The following is a 21,647-nucleotide window of genomic DNA, read 5'->3' as shown; positions in this document are numbered from 1 at the left end:
GAATGATCACACATTGAAATATGGAAATTTTCTTTTGGTGCATATTTAAAAAAAATATGAGGCTATGTGTTAGTGTCTAGTTACAAATGTGCTTTCTAAAACATCATACTCTTCATGCATGTCAAACCTTGGCTAATCTAGAGTTAAATTCTCCTATTTATTATTGCCATTATAACTTGTTATTTTATTCCTAGCTGTTTACATTCTGAAAATAACAATTGTCAGTGTGTATTATCTACTCCAGAGAGACCTCATCTAATTTATTGAAAGATTTTAGGGAGATTTCTGCAAAGGGCTAAATAAGAAACTTACTCTATTGCTTGCACTGGGTTGAACTTCGGGACAACATTCTAGTTAAAATTTCTAGTTAAACAGAAAGCATACTTCTGGTTTTTAAGGATGACTAGTAGTACTCCAGGAACTGACAATTTTCAAAAATTGAAAAGAACATAGGGGTTTGTTTCTGTGACACAAGATAAATACTAGATCTTTAAACCTCTGACTTGTGCAGGTTTTGAATAATATGGATGTTGCACTTCCAACTTTTTTTAAGAGGGTATGACTTTTAAGAGTTTGTATTTTCTTGTGTGTATCAGTAAGAGGAAATAAAACAGATGTTTTTGATAATATGCTGTATAGGAACTCAAATCCATGTACAACACCTGCCAATTATTATTTAGATTTCTACAGTTAAGTAAAAATATATCCAGTACATTGTTACTGAAAGCAGCGAATGGGCTATGTGCAGTTTTCTGTACTCTATGAAACTTTCATATATTTAAAATACTTGTATTTTTCTTCTAGTTTGGCTGGAATAGGGATGAATACGACTTGCTAGCTGCAGGAAGGTAAATGATATAAAAAGAAATTGGATAAATTTGTATTTCATATCACAGTGTCAAGATACCATCTTTTTCAGCACTTAGTGATGTTTTGTATTATCATTGAATTAATTTAATGTTTTTGTTAGGTTTTGGGTTCTTTTTTAAGACTCAGTATTCTTGCTTGGAATTGAAATTATAGAAACGTCATTCTGGAACCCACTTAAAATAACAAAAGGAAGAAAGGGTTGAATGATTTTATTTAACGGCTTAACTTCCTGTTCATTTGGTGTCAAGAGATGAAATCTTACAGTACAGACCAGTGATTCCCAGCTTTTTCTGGTGGGCAGTCACTGCTGATAGTTGGGATGGTGGCAGGTCCCTGTATGGTTTTGCAGAAGTTCCATGTTGGTACTCCTACAACAAACCCTAGCTGTAGTCCTAGGGTAAGGAATCTGATGCAGAAAGCACAGGATAAAATTCTGTCATCTAATTTAACGTTCTTCGTCATCTATCTGAGTTGAAGTCCATAAAAAAATAACTACCCAGATAGCCTGAGAATACCAGTGTGCTAGAACCTCCTTGAGAATAATAAATGTGGAGAGAAACTCTGGCTCCACAGAGAGATGAAACTTTTCCCTGTAATTCTGTTGAGTATTTATGTCGCAATCAAAATTTGAAAATAGTAATACATAATCATAATACATTCTCTGCTTCACATTAGAAGTGAGATCTTTTATCTCTTGATTTAAAAATGAGCTTTGCATATTTAGTTACACACAGACTACTTAAGATACTGAATATAGATCAAGACTTCTTGAAATGACCAGGGAAACTTGTTTTTAGGTGTTAGATAATCTTTTAGGTTATTTTTTGCAGGAAAATTCTTCATGTAAAGGTTAGTCCTTTCAACTACTTATATTGCTCTTTCAAAATCCCTTATTATGTTTAATGTGTAGTTTATGATTGCATTAGATGCTTATGGACGGAAAAGTAACATGTTCTGTTATTTACCTTTATTTCCTTTGTGCCATTATATTTTAAAGCTGGATTTGTGAAACTTGATTTTACAGAATATTTAGTTATTTGAATGCCATTATCCCAGTCTTGCAGGTCATCTCATTGAATGTGGTGCTCAGTGTACAGGTGGAATATTCACTGACTGGCACACAGTACCCGACTGGTAGGTAATCTTGACATCAGTATCCATGTTTGTAGTGGACCAAAGATGAGGTTTCCTACTTATATCTGTGCTGTGAGAACTGTTTCCACCTTACTCTTTTGGGGGAGGCAATATGGGCCTCTTGATATTTTACCGCCTCAACTTTTCTGCAAGGTCTGTTCTTCCTAGTGCAGTTTTCCTTTTCGGTCAACAGGGGTCTTTCTTTTGTTAACTTCAGCAAATTTTGAAAAAAAAATTAGCCCTTTGATTATTTTTTTCCTATTTCAGACTATTTCCTTTGTTGTCATCTGCTTTCTGAAAAGATATGTTGTTGACTGTCAGGTGTGATTGTAATGAAAAAGACTATTGATATTTTGGATGCTGTTATATTAGTCTTTAGTTAGGTTGGAGTTGCCTACTGGTCAGTGACAAGTTTTATGTAATTTGCTATGGTAGAAATGAATATATGCCGTAGTCCTGTCCTGCTGTATAACCTGATCACCACCATTCAAATGTGTTGAATGGTCAGTTCTTTCAAAAACTTATGTGTATCTTGTCTTCAGACCTATTGAATTAGACTTTCATGTAGGTGTGTCCTGCCTGCTGATGGAACCTGCTTTTGACCAGCCTGTGTTTAAAAGTAGTTGGGAAATACATTTTTGCAAAGGCAAGTGGTTCTGGTTCCAGTTTATTCCTGTATTTCTTGGGATAAGAGGGAGGAATCTTGTCCTGTGCTGTATCATGAGAGAGACAGTGCTTCTTTATGTGGTGGAGGGCAGGGCTGAAGAGCAGTGGGGAGATGCAGGAGAGAAGGGTGGCTTTAATACAGCGTGTTCCTGTTCCCCAGTTGACTGTGGTCCAGGTGGATGAAGCAGCAGTGCCCTGCGATGTGAGGAGCCCTAGGGTTGCCAGGCTTTTTCCTTCTTCTTGTAGTGAGTGCTTCTGGTACAGAGTGTGATCCTGAAAGATGTGTTCTGCTGTTCTGAGTTCCTGAACACTGCTGATTTAAAGGTAAAGGCATGTATGGCATTGAAAGAAGCAGAGTAAGACATTTCTTCTCACCTATTAGAAGTATACTAGCCCTGAACAAACTGCACTCGCTTTTCACTTTTGTGTTTTACGGGATATCAAATGAGACAGTTTATAGTAACAAGATGCTCTATTTGATTTGGAAATTTATAACTGCTAATTTTACTCCTGATGTATCTCCCAATGATTTTATGATGATGTCTCATGAAAATTTTTAAAATCTTCTGTGACTCCAGAAGACCTTGCTTTATAAAGAATGAAAGTAAAAAAACCAGAATACTAATTTTCTTATTAAAATGTTTGATAGGTTGTTAAGGATTTTTCTGTGAGGAATATCAGTCTGGTTTAAAAAAAAAAAAGGAAGTTTGAGTATATTAAGCTGTGAGCTACTGGAGTGTGAGTAGTTAATTTTACAGATGAGTATAATACATGGATATGCTTAGCTAATACTTTTATGTCTGTAAGAATCATAGAACTGTGTCTAAAATCATAGTAGATTTGTGGCTTAGAGCTGACTGGTACTCTATTAATATAGAAGTTTAGCACCTGATACTGCTCTGTTACCTTGTCCCCATCAAGCTGTGTGAATACTTTGGAACCATACCTGATTTTATTTGTGCTAATATAACAGCTAGTTATTTACCTTCAGTTTAAGTCTGGTAAAAATTTAATCATGGTACCTTAAAACTAATGGTTTTGTTTGCAAGTTCAAAGTCATAGACATTTAATTGATGAAATTCTTGAACTAAAACCATGTGACACATCAGTCTATATGATAAACTCCTAAAACTAGGCAAAACCAAAATAACATGTGAGCTTTGTTTTTACGTTTGGAGATGCAGAGTGGAGATCCACTTCACTGACTGAAGTGGACTTGTGATCCAGCACATCCATTTATGATATGGGAGGAAGGAAGGAGGGGAGGAAATTAGTTGTTTGAATAATTTGTTTCCTAATAAATAAGTTCTTACTGTATTTAGGCCCAAATGCATGAAGGGGAAATATTATGTAAGCTTTTGGGCTGCAGAAAAATGGAGTTTCCATTTGATAGTTTAGTAGTAACCTGTCCCCTTAAGTTAAAGAAACTTGGTGACTTTTGGGATTTTTGTTATTTAAGCAATCTGAATCTGTTTTCAATGCATGGACATAATTCATTCATAATAATATACAATAATATGGTAACTCATAGTCTCGGTAATGACTAAAACATGTCATACCTGTTGCCACCAAAACTAATTATTTTGGCAGTAAGTCAGCAGAGCTCTGACAGTTTACAGAAATTACTTGACTATGTCTATTAATGATTTCGTCCTCATTTATGAAAAACGACATTTTTAGCAGCCTCCTGAAAGTCAATGTGCATAATTTGGATCTCAGTAAATCATAGTGTCTTTGATACATGTTAAATCCAAACCAGCCCAACAAAGTTAGCAAATGGGAGGGGGAAGAAGCCAAATTAAATCTGTGTGTTTGTCGTTAATGTACCTTTCACATACAAATTTCCCACTGCCATAAACATGTTCCTGCAACCAAGACCGTTCACCATTCATGTCTTGCAAGCGTGTCCCAGACCTTTACTAGAGCTTCAGAAAACCTGTCCCATGCACATACTGTTCTCTGGTGACTGAACACTGGAGGGCAGCCTCTCTCCTCCTCAACCCTACTGCAGAGGGTGGGCTTGGGTCATTTCTTTGACTGTCCTTGTTTGGTTTTTTTTCCTCCCCAAGAATAGTAATCCATGTGGCTCTTCTGTCTTTAACTGCTGAAGAGGGCTTAAGTGTACTGCTAAGAAGGACTGAGGGGCATGACTTTTTCCTAACTTGTAAACAAAAAATCAAAGAATTTATCATGTTTCAGTCTTAAAAACCTTATCTGTGTGTTGTTTATGCATATGCAAAATAATTAACAAATAAACAAGAGCACTTTAATGTAAATAAAGCCAGGCAAGTTAGAGCTTATATTCTGTGTGTATGCTATCATGTCTTGATGTGTATAGAGGTACTGGATTGGACCCACTTCATTCATACAACATAGTTTTTTAGTCGGTGGGGGTTTTGGTGTTTTCTGCAGGTGTTTTGTTTGTTTATTTTTAATTTTCTTGAAATGTTTGATGCAGATACTTTTGGGAACTCAATTCCACTGCAAAAGGGTGCTTTAAGGAATATTCATGTGTGTATATTGTGGCTGTTAAATGGTTAGCTATTAAAACCTAAGCTGCTATTTCATTTTCTTTGTTGTGTCAGTAAAGTAAGTTTTTAATGTAAAACAAGTGAAGTGCATGTTCCAACTCATGACTCTCCAAGTTACTTTAGTTGATAGAAGCCAAATTTCCTTGATTTCTGTCTATTTCTGTCTAAGGCACTTTCTTTAATTTTGCTGTGTGTATCTCCTCAATGCATTTGACTTAAAGGCAGGAATCTTGAAGCTGTAAGGTTTTATCCAGTTTTCATGAAAACAGGCAGACAGGTAGAGAGGATAGGTGATGATTACTTTCCCAGTGAGAAGGTGGCTGCTTGACTCGCCTCGTGTGCATTCTCTGATGACAGAGAATGATGAGCAGAGACAGTGCAAGAAACCATTAGTTTACAGTCTATAGAAGTCTAACATGCATTCTTAAATGCTGATTTTAAGTGTTATCAAAAAAGGCACTTATTCCTTTCCTGTTATTTGTATAGTAATTTATGTCAGCAGATGGTCGGCAGAAGTGAAAATGCGTCACTGCTCCCTATTTAATGTCTAGCATGTAACTGCAAGCCTGTCAGTCTCACTTCAGTGCCTGGTAAAGTTATGGAGAAGATTATCCTGAGAGGTGTTGAAAAATACCTGAAAGACAATGCTGTCATCAGTCACAGCCAGCATAGCTTCATAAGAGAAAAGTCCCGCTTATCAAACCTGATTTCCTTTTATGACAAGATAACCCACCTAGCTGATCAAGGGAAACCAGTTGATGTAATCTTTTTGGATTTCAGTAAAGCTTTCAATACAGTCTCTCACTGCATCCTTCTGGATAAAATGTCCAGCACAGCTGGATAAACCACCATCATGTGGTGGGTGAGCAGTTGGCTCACAGGTCAAGCACAGAGGGTAATAGTGAATGGGGGAACATCAGGCTGGTCACCTGTCACTAATGGGATTCCACAGGGCTCCATCTCAGGCCCTGTGCTCTTCAACATCTTCATAAATTACTTGGATGCAGGACAAAACTGGGAGGCCCTGCAGAGAGACTGCGACAAATGAGAGGACTAGGCAGTCAGCAACTGTATGAAGTTCAGCAAGGGAAAGTATCAGATTCTACACCTGGGACAGGTCAACCCTGATTGTATGGACAGACTGGGGAAATGAGATGCTGGAAAGCAGTGCCATGGAAAGGGACTTTGGGATCCTGGTTGATGGCAAGTTCAACATGAGTCAGCTGTGCCCTGGTAGCCAGGAGGGCCAACCGTGTCCTGGGGGACATCAGGCAAAGCATCGCCAGCTGGTTGAGGGAGGGGATTGTCCTGCTCTGCTCTGCACTGGTGCAGCCTCACCTTGAGGTCTGTGTGCAGTTTTGGTCACTGCAATATAAGAAGGATATTAAGCTGTTAGAGAGCATCCAGAGGAGAGTAATGAAGATGCTTGTGGGTCCCTTCCAACTCAACATATTCTGTGATTCTGTGATCCCAATGGGGAATTCATACAATGTGTCAAAATGAACTGTATTGCCAAAACGATATTGATAATGCACAGCTCTGTTTCATTTATCCCCAGACATTGCTGTCTCTCACTATTATTTAGTGCCAATGGGTGATTAGTACATTGTTTTGTTTTGTTTTGAAATGCAGGAGAGAATAAACTAATGCTGATCAGTAGAGTAATCATTTTGAGGAGATGATAAACACTGACATTTTGTCCTAAGCCAAGAGTGTACAATGATTGAGACTGCATAATCTTCTGGCCTGGAATGACCAAAAGGGTAAGTCAATAGCTGTGGTCTCTTAAGGGCTGGATCCAGATTTTTTAATTTGGGACTAGAACAAAATCCAGCATGCGAGTCCCAGTCAGCAATGTGGAATGCTTTTTTTTCTCTGTACCACCACGTATTCCAGACAGCTGAAAACACAGGCAGCTGGTCTGATTAGGCTGAAATTGTCTGGCCATTAAGTATTTAAATGCAATACAATACATTGTATTTAAATACAATACATAGTCTGAAATGCCCTAGTCAGCATAGATAAGTGATGCAATCAGTAAGTTTTGCCTAAAGCAGAATTGCATGCTAGGAAACATTTTGGTACCTACGTGTAAATAGATGCTTATACCTTTACCCATAAGCTTGTGCTGATCTTGCCTGACACTTTACCAGTTTTGAACTTCTTGTTAAAACACTGCTGGAAGTGGTTGGAGCTTCTTCTTTTTGCCTAATAGCATTGTGGTTAAAATGCATACCCAGGCAGTTGAGAAGCTTGGCTTAGAACTCTCTTCAGCATGACATTCATTGAGTCACGTCCCAGGAAACTGTATCAGTTGTAAAGCTAGAAGTTCATACCACAGCTTACTTGGATTCTGGTTCGCTCCCATGTCACATACATTGCTGTGGCTTTTCTGTTTTCTTGCAGTAACTTCCCTTGCAAGTAAATGTATTATACCAACAGTCCCCATCTTCTGTTGCCATTAATCTCAGTCTAGCAGTAGTGGCTAGAATGACATTCTTGAAGGATTTGACACTTTATGACCTGTCTCAAACAAGGTCTTTCCCCAAAGTACTGATCATGGATTTTCCTTCTGTTGTAATGCAAATGGTGTAAGATGCATGGCAAAATAAGAAGGAAGGCTGTCTTCATGGCTCCACAGAGTTGAATAGTGAATTGTCCTGGAGTAGAGAGAGGGGGGGATCTCTTCTTAGGCAATTCAGGTTATCACCTCATACATGCCCATACACTGTAACGTTTCTGAGAGCCAAAACTGAAAAAACCCTAGCATTTTACATGGAAGAAAATCAAAGTCATTGGCAGGCAGAGAACTGACAGGGGACTCAGTTTCAGAGTCTTGATTGCTGTAAGAATAGGACAGCAGCTGTAGGTGGTTGATGAGATTTCTGCAGTAGTAAAACCGGTTTTGTGACTTAGGTACCCCTGTGCTGTAGTCAGTGAGAACCTGCTTTAACTGTTAATGCCCATCTAGCCCCAGTTTGAAGTGGTTTTCTGAGGTTTAATCTTAGCTTCATTTCATTCAGTGCTGTAGTTGACTAATGTGTGTAATTTATTTAATTGATAAATATCAAACATGCAACCTGAAATGGACCTTTTGGATTAAAGAATGATAGTTTTCACAAACTGATGTATAGTACTTCTCTATTTTAACTCTGTGTTGAAAGAACTGCTCAAAATATTCTAAAAGTACTACTTGATATTTATCTCTAGTATTACATTTTATTAATTACACAATCACATAATTTAATTAGAATTCATTTTAGTAGTTCCCTTTCAGAATTGTTTACACTGCTTGATCTTGCCTTGTCCTGCATAGGAATTTTGCCATTAAACTGATACAATTCTTTTATTATTGAAAGGTGCCACTTAGACACTGTACTGCTTTGGATGCCATGACTGTAATTGATGCTGAAGTTCATAGTTCTGTGATTTAACTCCCCTGCTACACTACAAAATTAAAGCTTGGCTGTGGGTTATGGGCAGCCTAAAGTTGGCATGTTCCCTTCAGAGCAGATGTCATATGGTGTGTAGTCATTCAGCAAAACCTACTAGTGAAACAGGCAAAGAGTTACTGCTTTCACTGGAAGTGCTGGTCAAGTGATGGTGTGATCATGTGATGGTGTGGTATGTGCTAGAATACCTGGTTCAGGCAGCTACTGCTGCTAGAGAGCTCTTAATGCCAGGTTTAAGTAGATATCACTTGACTGAATCGTGCCATAGGAGTGACAGACCAGTTTCTTTCCATGCTGAAAATTAATTTTAAGTAATGTCTTTTATCAATTCACAAAATACGTTTTTCTCTTAAGCATACATATGTTAATGTGGATTATTACTGTCGTCTGCTACGAGATAGTACTGGATATATGTATTTTTCCAGTCATCCAGTTAAAATACAGATAGAATCCAGGGACTTCTTGCTCAAGTCATTGCATCTCTGTGTTGTGAATTCTTAAAAATTTCAGACCTGACATGACCTAGGAGAACACGCATCTTCTGCAACCAGCAGCATTCAGGAAAGTTCACTGGGTAGTGTTGTACCCCAAGGAGGAAACATCCCTCATGTTTATCTTTGACAAAGGCAAAAAGTCTTCCCTGATACTTTCATTGTGAAATAGAGTAACAATGAAAGAGATGACCAAATAAGTCACTGATTGTAGTGTTTTTTTCACTGACCTTTCTGGGTCATAAATTTCAGAATGGTTTAAATATAGCTAAAAATTGTAATCATGCTAGGACATGCTAGTATCCTGTGTCATCGTGCCTCTCCTAGGAAGACTTTAAGACTTTTATTTTTCCCCTTTGGTTTGGGTTTGGTGTTTGGTTTTTTGTTTGTTTGTGGGGGTTTTTTTGTTTTGGTTTGGATTTTTTGAGGGTGGTATTTGTTTTTGTCTGGGGGCTTTTTTGTGTGTTAAAATGTCTTCTCCAGACAATTTTCTTACAAGCTTTGTATCAATGCTTTGCTACAAGTCCTAAGAATTGAGCGTCTGTTTTCATATAGCAAATAAATCTCAAAGTCAGAGGCTATTTAGAAGCTGTTTGAGAAAGTACCTATATGAGCTCCTTCCAGCTACTGTGGCAGTATAAAAAACTCCACCATAAAGATCCTGTCTTTTGTGGTCCTAAGATAACAAGAAAATCTGAGTCTGTCCTTTTTCGTACTGAGAGACCTGAATAATAGTGTTGTTTATACTGATACTGTTTATCTGCTGTCATCCGTGTTTGGTCTTCTTTTAATGGCTTAAGTACTTGCCAGATTTTAACCATTTCAGGGGGTGAAATTTCTCCCTTTGCCTCACTACAGCGTATTTGGGTTTTGTTTTTTAACGACTTGGATCTTTTGAGAGTGGAGCTTGGGCAAAATGAAGTTCAATCACTGTCAGTAGAGTCAGTGGTTCAGAGTAGGAAGTTGAGTGTCTACAGTCTAGTTCTTCCTTCCAAACAAAGATCACTCAGGAATAAGTGCAGGAATGTATTGTAAGAGTTCCATGTGCTGATGACTGAGATCAAAGTGGGCTGCAACAGGGATGCTGGTTGTCAGTGCAGTGAGATTGCACTGGGTGATCTGTCTTGAGGGAAGGGATATGTTTTGGATAGGTGATTCGAATAAGCTGCTTGGAGCCTAACTCACAAGGTGCTGTTGACTTAGGACAGATAGATGGTAGGGTCAAAACACACAAGGATGGCACCAAGAGGGTAAAAGCATCTTAATTCTAGCCTTGTTCAGTCACTGATCCTGCTTTGTTACCCCGGACAAATCGTGATGTTTCCTGTATGTGTCTCCTTACTTACAAAATTGGGATAATTACGTACATTAGTCTATTACCCTACATTAATGTTCAAGATCAAGAATTGAGAGATTTTTGGGGTGTTGGTTTTTTCTGTGTTACACTTTAAAATGTGGTATGTTATACTTGTTACCACCATCTTTTCTCCCTCCTCTTCCCCTAGAAAAACCCCACTAGAATAACTTGTATAAAAAATTGTTGATTCCTTTCAATTCTTTGCGTTCACCAGGGTGGGCTTTTTTTTGTTTCTCTACATCTGTTTGGTGGTTTAACTAGTTTCAAAGACCAGTCAATTGAGTATAATCTGTACTGATTTGATGTGGACTTTTCTAGGTGTTTACTAGCTACCATACTTTTAAAGTTTTGTGTGCTATAAGCATTAAAGTTGCTGATCTCTGGTAACAGATCTTGTATCTTAATCCTTTTTTTAAATAATGGGGTTATGTTTGAATATTCCCAATGATAAGGAATCTGCTCAAACTCCCATGAACTTTTACAAATGTCCCTTAAGAGTTCACTGGTTTCTTTGCTTACTTTCTTCCAAACTTTGTGGATTTATGTTAAACAAACTATGTTCATGTAACCTTTGCTGATAACGAATTTGGTTGTATGTTCAGCACATTGTTACCACCAGCAAATAATTAAATTCAGGGATAGACTGATTTTAAGTTTGTGTGAGAGACCTGAGGGTCACTGACTTCAATGAGTGTGGTGAACTTCACCACCTTTCATTATTAGGACCTTTTTAGAACAGTTTAACTTTGGCAAGGGTCTATATCTCCTTTTCTTTTTGTGTTCATTTTGTGTTTCTGGGACACATGTACAAATTTCAGACTTCCTGTGAGAGGGTTAGCCAGGTAGCCTTTTTAGAAGAATATTAACACTTATTTTAAATCTCAGGTACTTCTGAAAAATTTTAAGTCCTTAATTTTGCTCAAATTCTCTGTAAATAAAATAAAAACCTTTTACCTAGAAAAGCAGATGTCTGCATCTCATCCATATAATCCTGAAAATTCTGCCCTGCTGCTGTAATGACCAGCATGTGCCTCTTATTATGAGTTACTCAATTAATTTTGTATAATAACTCTTATGAGAATGTGAGGGGGAAGAATATTTTAATTTGTGAACGTATCTATAACTTTACTGCTTTTGTTTTTGCTATGCCTATGATTAAAACTTTTCTGTGTATCATTGATGTGAAATTGTCCTTAATATGTATGATTATTCCTGTTTTTTACTTCCCTTCATCTCTGAGGCTTCCAGTACAGTTTGTTCTTCCTGCTTTTACTGCCTTTTTACAAATCCAGAGTGCAGAATGTATTTACATGTCTTCCCTTTCATGCTATGTGTGCTGCAGTAACCAAACAGGGCTAGAATTAGCAATCATTGTTTTTCTTCTGAATTTATGTCTTTAATTATAGTCCTCTAATTCTTTCAGCTTCTTTTTACTCAAACCATTTCTGTTAGTGTCCTTCTCCATTTCCCTCCTCAATTCCATGTTTGCTGTTGGTATCTGCTTTTATGTTTGCATTTCTTTGCCAGACAATAAACTGCATCTTCTTAATATTTTAGTCGAGCAGTTTGTCCAGTGCTTTTTCTTAGGTATGTTTCTGTAGAAACAACCAGATCTGTTAATTCTTGATAGGTTTTCTTTAGTTGGTCATTACTATAAAATTCTGGTGTGGTGTTAATAATTTTTCTTTTCACTTTTCCTTTGTATTTATAGGGTTATTTTCTTAATGTTTTTCATGTTCTAGGCACAACATAGGCTTTCCCGTTGTAGAATGTTCCTCTGAAGGAGACTTTATTCTTTCCAAACCACCAGACACAGGGGGACTAATCTCTTTTGGCACTGTAGCTGAACAGTTGGTATATGAATTGGGAAATCCTCAGCGCTATCTTTTACCAGATGTTACATGTGACTTTTCCCAAGTTTCGATCACTGAAATTCCAGGTTAGTCCTCTCACATGTAAAGAGATCTGTCAATGAATTGTGTTATTGAACTAAAGCAGCTACTTTAATTTCCACGTTGTCTCAGCATATTTTTTGTTAAATCAGTTCCTTAGAGTGTGATACTGTATTAAACTGATTTTTTTCAAGGACTTCTTATAGAAATTCCTTTAGAAATTTTAAGCATACTCTTATTTATCTTGCTGACTGACTAATTTATATCTTTGATCGCTATTCCTTTTGTTTTACTTTTTAATGCATGCCCTGCACCTAACAAGTCCTTAAACTGTGTATGCAGCATGAACAGCACTGACACAGCTCCACTATGATTTCAGTATTTTTTAAACTGCAGCTCAATTTCTTTTCTCAAAGAAAAAAAAAAAGAAGGTTGTGTACATGTTTTAACTTAGGACATTTTAAGGGTTAGTAACAATGGAAAGTCTTTCAAAGCACTACTTCGTAATGTTTTTTTTCTTAGACGTTTAGGTGGATCATCTTAAGTGGTAGAAGCATGCTTAGGCACAGGATTGCCACCAGAAAATCAGTGTTTGAAAAAGTCCATTTGCTATTCTGGAAACACTTAACAGCAGTAGACTAAAGGTGGATATAATATATGTTCAGGATTTAGCTTCAAAAGCAAAACAAACAAAAAACCCCCAGGCTTAACAGATTTGAAGATCTGTAGTTTGAGCAAGACTGTCATTTAAAGTTTGTTTTTTACTGCATCTATGTTGTATCCTTTTTCATTCTAATGGAACTTATCTGTGACAGTATGCCGAGTATAAAGCTTAGAACAACTGAAATCTCAAATTAAAAACTTACTGTGATAAAACTGAAAATGCTGTAACATGAAAAATATTTTAATAATAAAAATTCATAAAACAATACATTGAACCTTCTGCTCATGCAACATAACCAAATGGCAGTCTGATAAGGCCAGCTTGCTACTCTAAGCCCCCAGTCTTTTTTTTTTTTTTTAAAGAAACTCTAACCTTCGTATGAACTTTTAGCTTGCAAATGACCTGATATGACATGTTTGAACTTAAAATGAACTTTCACATGAACTTTCAGTTAGCCCTCTTAGAAATATAACAGATGGAAAATGGGCAGATTTCTTAAATATTTCAGTCTGAAGTGCTTTGACACGTACACCAGTAAAAACAGGCAAGCTATCTACTTTTGCTGTTTACGTTGCCAGTTTTATTATGCTGCTGCATTACTTGCAGTGTTTGAACTGAGAGGTGCCTTTGTGGTTTTTTTGTCAATGGATGCTATGCATTTGTTTTGTGGGATTTTTTTTTGTTTGTATTACTCCTTTACCTGAAACATGAAACTCTTCCAGATCTTCACCCTGACTGTATTCAGACAGTTAAATTAACCTCATATCAGTCTTGCAGAGTGATGATTTTGAGTGATGTGTAAAATTTTTACTAGTCACATTTTGAGTATATTTTGATCTAGTCTTTTCAGAGTATTTGTATAAAACTTTGAACTGCTTCTTGAATGTTTGCTAGCACAGGTTAGGTACAGATGAACTGTAGTATAATTCTCTGGCATGAGGTGCTGATCCTGCACTGCTGATTTTAAAGGAGTTACACCTATTGATTTTCTCTAGTTCAAGCTTGACCTGATGCCAAAACAGCAATTTTCTTTTTTTTTTTTTGTTTGTTTGTTTGTTTGTTTTTGGTTTTGTTTTTGTTGCACTAATACTCCTAACACTGAACTTGGTAGTTGCCTTGGAACATATATTCAGACTGTTTAGTTTCTGTTATTGACAAGAAAGCTAAAGTTAAGTTATCCCTTAATTTACTAAGCTATCAGCAAATAAACTCTCATGGTTTCTCACCTTGTTTTGTTTCTTTACCAAGTGAGGGACTGCAGTCCGCTCCAGCCAGCTACAGTAAATTGTATGTTCTGTGTGTGTGTGTGTGCAATAACTGGCTATTAGTGGGAAATAACTATTGAGTCTGAAGTCCTAAGGCTGCTTTCTGTGTTAAGTATTTTTAAGTGTGTGAATAAACATTTCAGTCACCCTTTTAAAAGGCTCACGGAAGTCATAAATTTAGTCACCAGTTCAGTGTGCTTTCTAAGGCAGGAAGGACTGTTTTGTGAGAGGTTCTCTCATCTGTGGCAGTACAGCTATCAACGATTTACTTTTTAATTAAGAGCATTTGATTAATACGTATCACAAAAGAATGTCTTTGAAGTTATATTGAAGAAGCTTAAATACTGATTTTTAACCGCTGTAGGTTTTGATGGTGGAGCAGTGAAAGTTTGTGGAGCCAAAGGATCGCCTCCGTCAACATTTTATAAGGTATTACCTCATACAGATATCCTCATCTTCTCTGCCCCAAGAGTAAAAGAAAGAGGAGAAAAGTTTAAAAAGACAAACCTTATTTGATATATAAAAACTTGTTAATTTGTATAATGTTAATAAGTGTGTATTTGTATAGATAATAATTGCTTGAGAGCATTTATAGCATATCAGTACTGAATGCCATGTAATTTCATAATCCCTTTATTGTTAGGTAAATGCCACTTATCTTGATGGCTTCAGAGCTACTGCTGTCTGTCCAGTGGGAGGTCCAAAGGCAGTACAAAAAGGAAAACGCACTGCAGAAGGTATTCTGCAAAGGTTAGTATTTGAGTCTTGGAAGGGGATCTGGTTTTTAGTTGTTTTGTTTTTTCAGAGATAATGAAAAAAATAATGTTGCTATCATATGTCACAATTCTAACCTTGTAAGAACCCTTGAAGATTTCAAGACTTAAGTAGCCTGTTCAGGAAACCTGCTTTCAACATATAACTGCACTCATGTCAGTATATTTGGGCAAGGAAGGATTCCTCTTAAATATAATTCCATATGATCACAAGAGTATCTTGAGCATTTATTCCAGTAGCCCCAGTCTTTCTAGTTATGAGATAAATTTCCTTTTATATAAAACTTCCTGCCATCCTGTTATAGAACCATGCAGCAACTACACTAGAATAGTCAGAAATACAGGGTTTACTGTGAACTTATAGTGACTGCTCATGTACCTGTGTGCAGCATTATGGTGAAGGAGTCATTGACTGACTTCCCTCAAGAGACATGACAGATGAGAGCAGACTGATAGGGGTGTGTAAATGTGCAAATGCTAAAAGAGTATGTGTCCAAGAGCTGCTGAGAAAATCAAATGATAGAAAAAAAACTCCAGGAGGTGTTAGATACAAAGACTCAGGGACCCAGAACCTCTGAAAAGCACCCTTTCTGGAAGCTAGGTCATTATTTTAGAAAAAAAAAAATAGATTGGTGTATTTTCCCTTTCATATTTGCTCTTGCACATTATTTCAGACTGGACTACGTGAATCTTTTACCTGATTGAAACAGCTTGTGGTGCTGCTGCCTCTCCAACCTCTAGAAAATTAATTCAGCCTGTTTACTGTGGTCTCCTGAGTAATCCTCAGAAGAAAGCTGATGTGAGGTAGTTGAAGGCTGGTTGACTAATTTTGATAAGTAGCCTCTAGCCCATGAGGCATGCCTGTAGGCATGTTCTGTGTGTTAAAAATCACAATACACAAAAATATATTCTCCACCTCAAATGCAGTCTTAAACAGCTTAATTTGTGGAATTGTTTGTGTGGCATGTTCAAAAGATTTGTGTATGTCAGCCCAGACAGAGAATAAGAATTACGCTCTTTGGATCCCTCTCAGAGAATGCTCTATCAGCAGTGATATCTCTTTAGGAAATGTTGACTTCAGTCTTTTCACCAATTCCTGCTCATAGAATCATCAAGGTTGGAAGAGACCTTTAAGATCATCAAGTCCAATCATCAACCCAGGATGATCGCTGTAACCCCTAAACCACATTGCTCAGTGCCAGATCCAGACACCTCTTAAACACCTTGAGGGATGGTGACTCCACCACCTCCCTGGGCAACCTATTTGAATTGCCTGATCACTCTGACAGTAAAAATTTTTTTTCTAATACCTAATCTGAATCTCCCTGGTTCAGCTTTAGGCTATTTCCTCTTGTCCTTTCACTGCAGTCGCAGTAGAAGTGACTGACCACTGACCCACACCTCACTACAGCGTCCTTTTGGGTAGTTGTAGAGAGTGATGAGGTTCCCCCTGAGCCTCCTCTTCTCCAGGCTAAACAAACTCAGCTCCCTCAGCTGTTCCTCATAAGACATTTTCTAGACCTTCTATGAGCCTTGTTGCCCTTCTCTGGACACTCTCCAGCACTTCAAAGTCATTTTTAAAAGCGAGGGGCCCAGAACTAAACACAGTACTTGAGGTGCAGCCTCACCATGCCAAGTATAGGGGGATGATCGCTCCCCTAGTCCTGCTGCCTACACATCTAGATCCAAGCCAGAATGCCATTGGCCTTCTTGGCTGCCTGGGCACACTGGTCTGCTCGTGTTCAGCTGCCAGTCAGCCAGCACCCCCAAGTCCCTTTCTGCTTAAGAGCTCTCAAGCCATTTTCCCCCCAGCCTGTAGCACTGCATGGGGTTGCTGCAATCTGAGTGCACGACCCGGCACTTCACTGAATGGGCATCATGCAGTTGTCCTTAGCCCATTTATAGTCTGTCCAGGTCTCTCTCTGTTTCAAGAGAATATTCTAGTCAGCTTTCAGTCTGTTCTAGGTTAAATTATTGTCTAATGGCAATAAGTACAGAAGATGCACAAATTTAATGTGCTTTATTTATACAGGTCAAATTAATTGTCAGCCTAAGATATTAAGCAGCTTTGGCAGCTTGTAATACACCTTCTTTCATTTCTGTTTTGCATGCTTCTCCTTTATTTATTTATTCATTATTGAAAGCAGGAGAGATTTGGCAATACGTGTGCGAAGAAGTCTTTTTGGAGTAGTCTCTGGTGTCCTTTTATTTTTGATGATTCTCTGTTGTGTTACCAACACAAATGAAAGAGCTAAAAATTACCCACAGAATGTATTTTGAACTGTAATATCTCTGACTGTAATGTTTGTAGATAAATAATTTAAAATAACTTACTACAGACACAGTTTGCAAATTAGTTACCTTAAATGAGGTATCTGTCTCTTTTCCTTTTTTCTCATCAAAATTGAAGGTGACTTCATTTGTGGTACATGAACCACCTTCATCTCTTTACAGCAATTAGAAAATTATATTTTGTATTTAACTCCCGTACATTGCTTCATTTTTTCAGGTGCCATGCTAATATTTATGACAAAAATGATATATTAGCAGTGTCTTTGAAATGTTTCACCTATGCAAACTATTTTTCTCATTCTAACATAATTCCAGTGTTTCAAGTGATAAAATCTTTTTTCGATCTAGAAGAGTGCCAGACTAAGATTCTTAGGAAACCAGTTTAGGGTCTTCAGAATTTAACTTATTTTTCCAGTCTGCAACATGTTAACAAGTCAGACTATTTTTAACAGTTGGATGCTTTAAAACTTTTTTCTAACTTGTTTTTACTGTGGGGTTTTTGTGTTGTGGTTTGTCTTTTTTTTTCTTTTGGTCTTCGTATGATTTTATTTTTTTTTTTTCATAAACTGTAGTCATTTTTGGTTTTTGTACTTGACAGTTGGGCTGTTTTTTCTGAGTTGTTGCAAGCAGTCTATTTATTCCAAATTTAGTATTTGTCCAAACCCAGCATTAATTCCTGTCTCTCTTAAAGCAGTGTGTGTTTTCGTGCTGTATAAAAAGGTAATGTTCATACTCTTTATTGTGATTGGACAGACTGGGCACTCAACACAATGTGCTTTGTAGTGGGAATATCTGTTTTATAAAAAGAATTTGAGAGATTGCAGTGTCAGACTGGACAGGCACAAGTGATGAAAAAACATGCTCTTTAAAAACATTATTTGCTTTTTGGCATTTGAGTTGTATGTTCATTAATTCCAAGTAATCATCTTTTAGGCTTGAATAAGTGGTTCTCCTTCATTTGATTCCCCCCCCTTCATCAGTGCCTGTGATGTAACAAGATTGTTTCTTGTATTTATCGGTAGTTCATAATGCCTTATAGTAGAAACAGAGTTACAAACTGAATTAGCAGTGTGAAACCCAGGAAGATTGCATATACTCTAATGACATTTGAAGCTCTCTTTATTTCAAAGATAACAGTAAGAACTGAAATACATTTATTTGTCTTTGCTTATCATCTTTCAAATAATTTGAATAAACAAAAGGCTCAGTTTGAAACCCGGGGATAAATTCATAGGCATGACTTCCTTGTCAGTAATCACTTGATTTGTAGTTTTCAGATATATTTGTTTAGTGTAAAGTATCCATGGTCCAGTTTACGTGACAGAGCTAACTTCTGTGGACCACACAGGGCTACTTCAGATAATTGTTTTGAGGCAGTTTACTAATGAAAAAAAAATCATTTGTTGCAGGACTCGTCTTATTTTCAGTCAGCTCGGTTATGAAGATTACAGTGCAGTTAACGTACAGATTTTAGGGTCTGAAGATACATATGGACCTCATGCTAGAAGGAGTATAGATGGTGTAAGTATTCAGTGGAGTGTTCTTAAACTTTTACTGACCTCTTTTAATCTTTCCACATTGTTATCTTTTCCACAACTTTAAAGGAAGTCACTATCATCTTGGGAATTTCACCCCTTCATGTTGCAAAGAATTCAGTGTCACTACTTAGTGTACAAAATTAACACTGACAAGGTCTTTACAGTATTGGGTCTTCCAGAGGCACTGATATAAAATCTTACAAAAGTGTTGTTGTAGTCCATTCTAATGTTGTTCATCTAAAGAAATGTCTTATAATAAAGTTTTGATCACATAGACTTAAATTGCATTAGATGTAATGCTGAAAGACCACATTATAAATATTGCAGAGTCAGGAAGGATCAGCATTATTGTTGCCTGCACAACTTTAAAACTGCCTGTGAGTACTACTTGTGAAATAATCTTCACATACCTAATTCTGCATTGTATTTTGTGACTGAATAAATTCATATGTAGGAATATGAATGATGGCTGTAGCCACTGCAGCTGTGATATCCATGGTCTGTTTTCCTAATCTGAGAGTATGAAAGTCCTTTTTAAAGGAAAAATGTAAATCTTGCCCTCACTTACGTGCACTTTAAATATTTAGACAGTTTAATTTGTTCCAAAACAGTAGCATTTAATTCTTCTTTGTCAGTGGCAGTCTTGGAAAACTCTTAAGGTACACGTGGCAAAGCTCTAAGTTTGTTCTTAGGAGTGCTGACACTTAGTAGCTGACAATTGGTGTTGTATGGGAAAAAAGAATGTGATCTGGAGAAGGACAGTGAACTTCTTACTAAAATTAAGTGTTCTTAGTAATTGCTCAAGTTATGTCTGCAGCTATTTGTTTCAGTGCTTGAGTTTCAATTTCCTTCTGCACAGCAAGAGGAGTTGCTTCCTGAGGACTGAGCTTTATAATGAGGTCTTTTTCATTTTAGGATCATAAAACCTGCAATTTTAAGTGTGTTACTGAGATTGCAGCATCAAAATTGTGAAACATAGGAACAGATGTCCCAGATGTTCAAGTTGTCTGTGTTTTGTTCGTACCAGCTTCTTATGATTATGCATTGTAATATATTCTTTAATTAAATTGTTACATCTGAGGTTTTCTGTCATTGTATAGAGTGAATAATGAGTTGAAGAGCAATTTCTCCTTCCTGATTGTTGTGTTCACCTTGCTTGCAGAAAATTGAAGAATTTTTTCAAATAACATTGAGTATTTTGTAGTATTTTCTGTATTTTCAGCCTCAGCTCCCAGGTCTCATATTAAAAGTAAACACAGCGTTACCACCATTGTATGTGCTTCTCATACATGCCTTAAACAGGATGTGAGAGCTAAGGCTGAAATGCAGGAAATCGCTCTATTGCCTTCCCGCTTCGTGGTTCCTCCAGCTTTTTAGAAGAAACTAGCCAGAGGAGTTTTCATCTGGAAAGCAGACGTGGTAGCTTGAGAAAAAGGGTTGGGGATTGGGATTTGCTTTTCTATTTGAAATATAAAGTCATAGAATCCTAAGGAAAACATTTACTCATTGGGGCTTCAGATAGGAATAATGTAGTCCCTTAAACACTCTTTCCTACCATGTCTTTCCATGCAAAATTAGACATGGTTATTTGGGTTACAAATCACAGTGGTCTAAACCAGAGCCATATTATGCTAAGCAGAATATTAACACAAAAGGAAAACAGTTCCTGCCTTGAAGGTTCTACCATATAAATTTGAAGAGAAGCAAATATATAAGTGAATACCAAGACACAGGGTAAGTTGAATAACATTTGGAGCTCTGTGTAGACAGCTGGTTTGACTGGACTTATTCTCATGCCCATCTCTCAAACTAGTGCAGAGGTTTGCCTTTGCAGCTGTGAAGTCACTGTAAATGCCAGGCTTATATAGGCCTGTATACTGTAGTCTGAGCTGCTGTGTGGAGTATTGACTCTTTCTGATGGCTTGAAGTATCCTTGAGAAACAAAGGAGTGCTTGCCCCCTTTCCTTTCTCAGACTTCTCTGCCTGTTTATGTGGTTGCTGCCTTTCACTCTGGTAGCTTGCTTTGTCAGCAGTAGTCCAGCATGAGCAAGAAAGAGACCTGAATTGACACCATAGTGGTGTTTGAATTTTTTTTTTTTAATATCTCCTGTTCTGTCGTTTTTTGCTGGGGGAAGGAGTTCAGACAGTGACAAAGTGTCAGTGAGTTGTTTAGAAATACTAGATGTGTTTAATGTAAAAGATATCTATTAATAGTACATTGAGCATTAGAGTTTGCTACATAAAAACTGTATGTGCTTTGTTAGTTTTCTGCTAACCCTTTGTTAACTGATGTTAACACATTGTTAAGACTTTGTTTTCTTATTTTTTTATTTTAATTCTGATACTGGAAGATTAATGACTTTAAAATAGTTCATATATCTAGTTTTAATACTGGATTCAGCCACTGATGTAAGGGGGGTACTTTTGAATTAGATGATCAATGGAGCATAGAGGCGTGAGAACGAAGTCATATTAGGATGTGAAACCAGCTAGAGTATGGTACAATGTAACTTATGGCAGAAGCTAATTGTAAGGTCCATTGTGCTTTTTAGCAAGTCAGCTTGATATTCCCTATTATCAGAGCTGAGTTCTTCCTTGGTTTTGCTACATATTGCAAGATAGATACATCTACCCTTGAAACACAATGGTAGAGGTCATACATAGGGGTGAGAAAGATGATGATGGGAGGAAGATTATGTGGGCAGGGGTCGCTCGCCCCTTG

At 37.2% G+C, this 21,647-nt stretch overlaps 1 protein-coding gene across 3 annotated transcripts in view; it reads left to right on the top strand.

Annotated features, from left to right (window-relative positions):
• Positions 1-21,647, top strand: part of LOC103766139 — a 64,614-nt gene that overhangs the window by 6,520 nt on the left and 36,447 nt on the right. For all 3 annotated transcript variants that reach the window (XM_018071496.2, XM_029961830.1, XM_029961833.1), the window contains exons 6-11: positions 805-848; positions 1,927-2,004; positions 12,244-12,440; positions 14,687-14,751; positions 14,966-15,072; positions 18,797-18,908. In XM_018071496.2, the coding sequence (XP_017926985.1) occupies positions 805-848; positions 1,927-2,004; positions 12,244-12,440; positions 14,687-14,751; positions 14,966-15,072; positions 18,797-18,908 (603 nt within the window). The remainder of the gene's footprint in view (positions 1-804; positions 849-1,926; positions 2,005-12,243; positions 12,441-14,686; positions 14,752-14,965; positions 15,073-18,796; positions 18,909-21,647) is intronic.

The sequence above is a fragment of the Manacus vitellinus genome, unplaced genomic scaffold, assembly GCF_001715985.3.
Source record: "Manacus vitellinus isolate BGI_N305 unplaced genomic scaffold, ASM171598v3 scaffold_0_pilon, whole genome shotgun sequence".
In the NCBI taxonomy this organism is placed as follows: Eukaryota; Metazoa; Chordata; class Aves; order Passeriformes; family Pipridae; genus Manacus; species Manacus vitellinus.
This window is presented reverse-complemented; position numbering and strand designations above follow the sequence as displayed.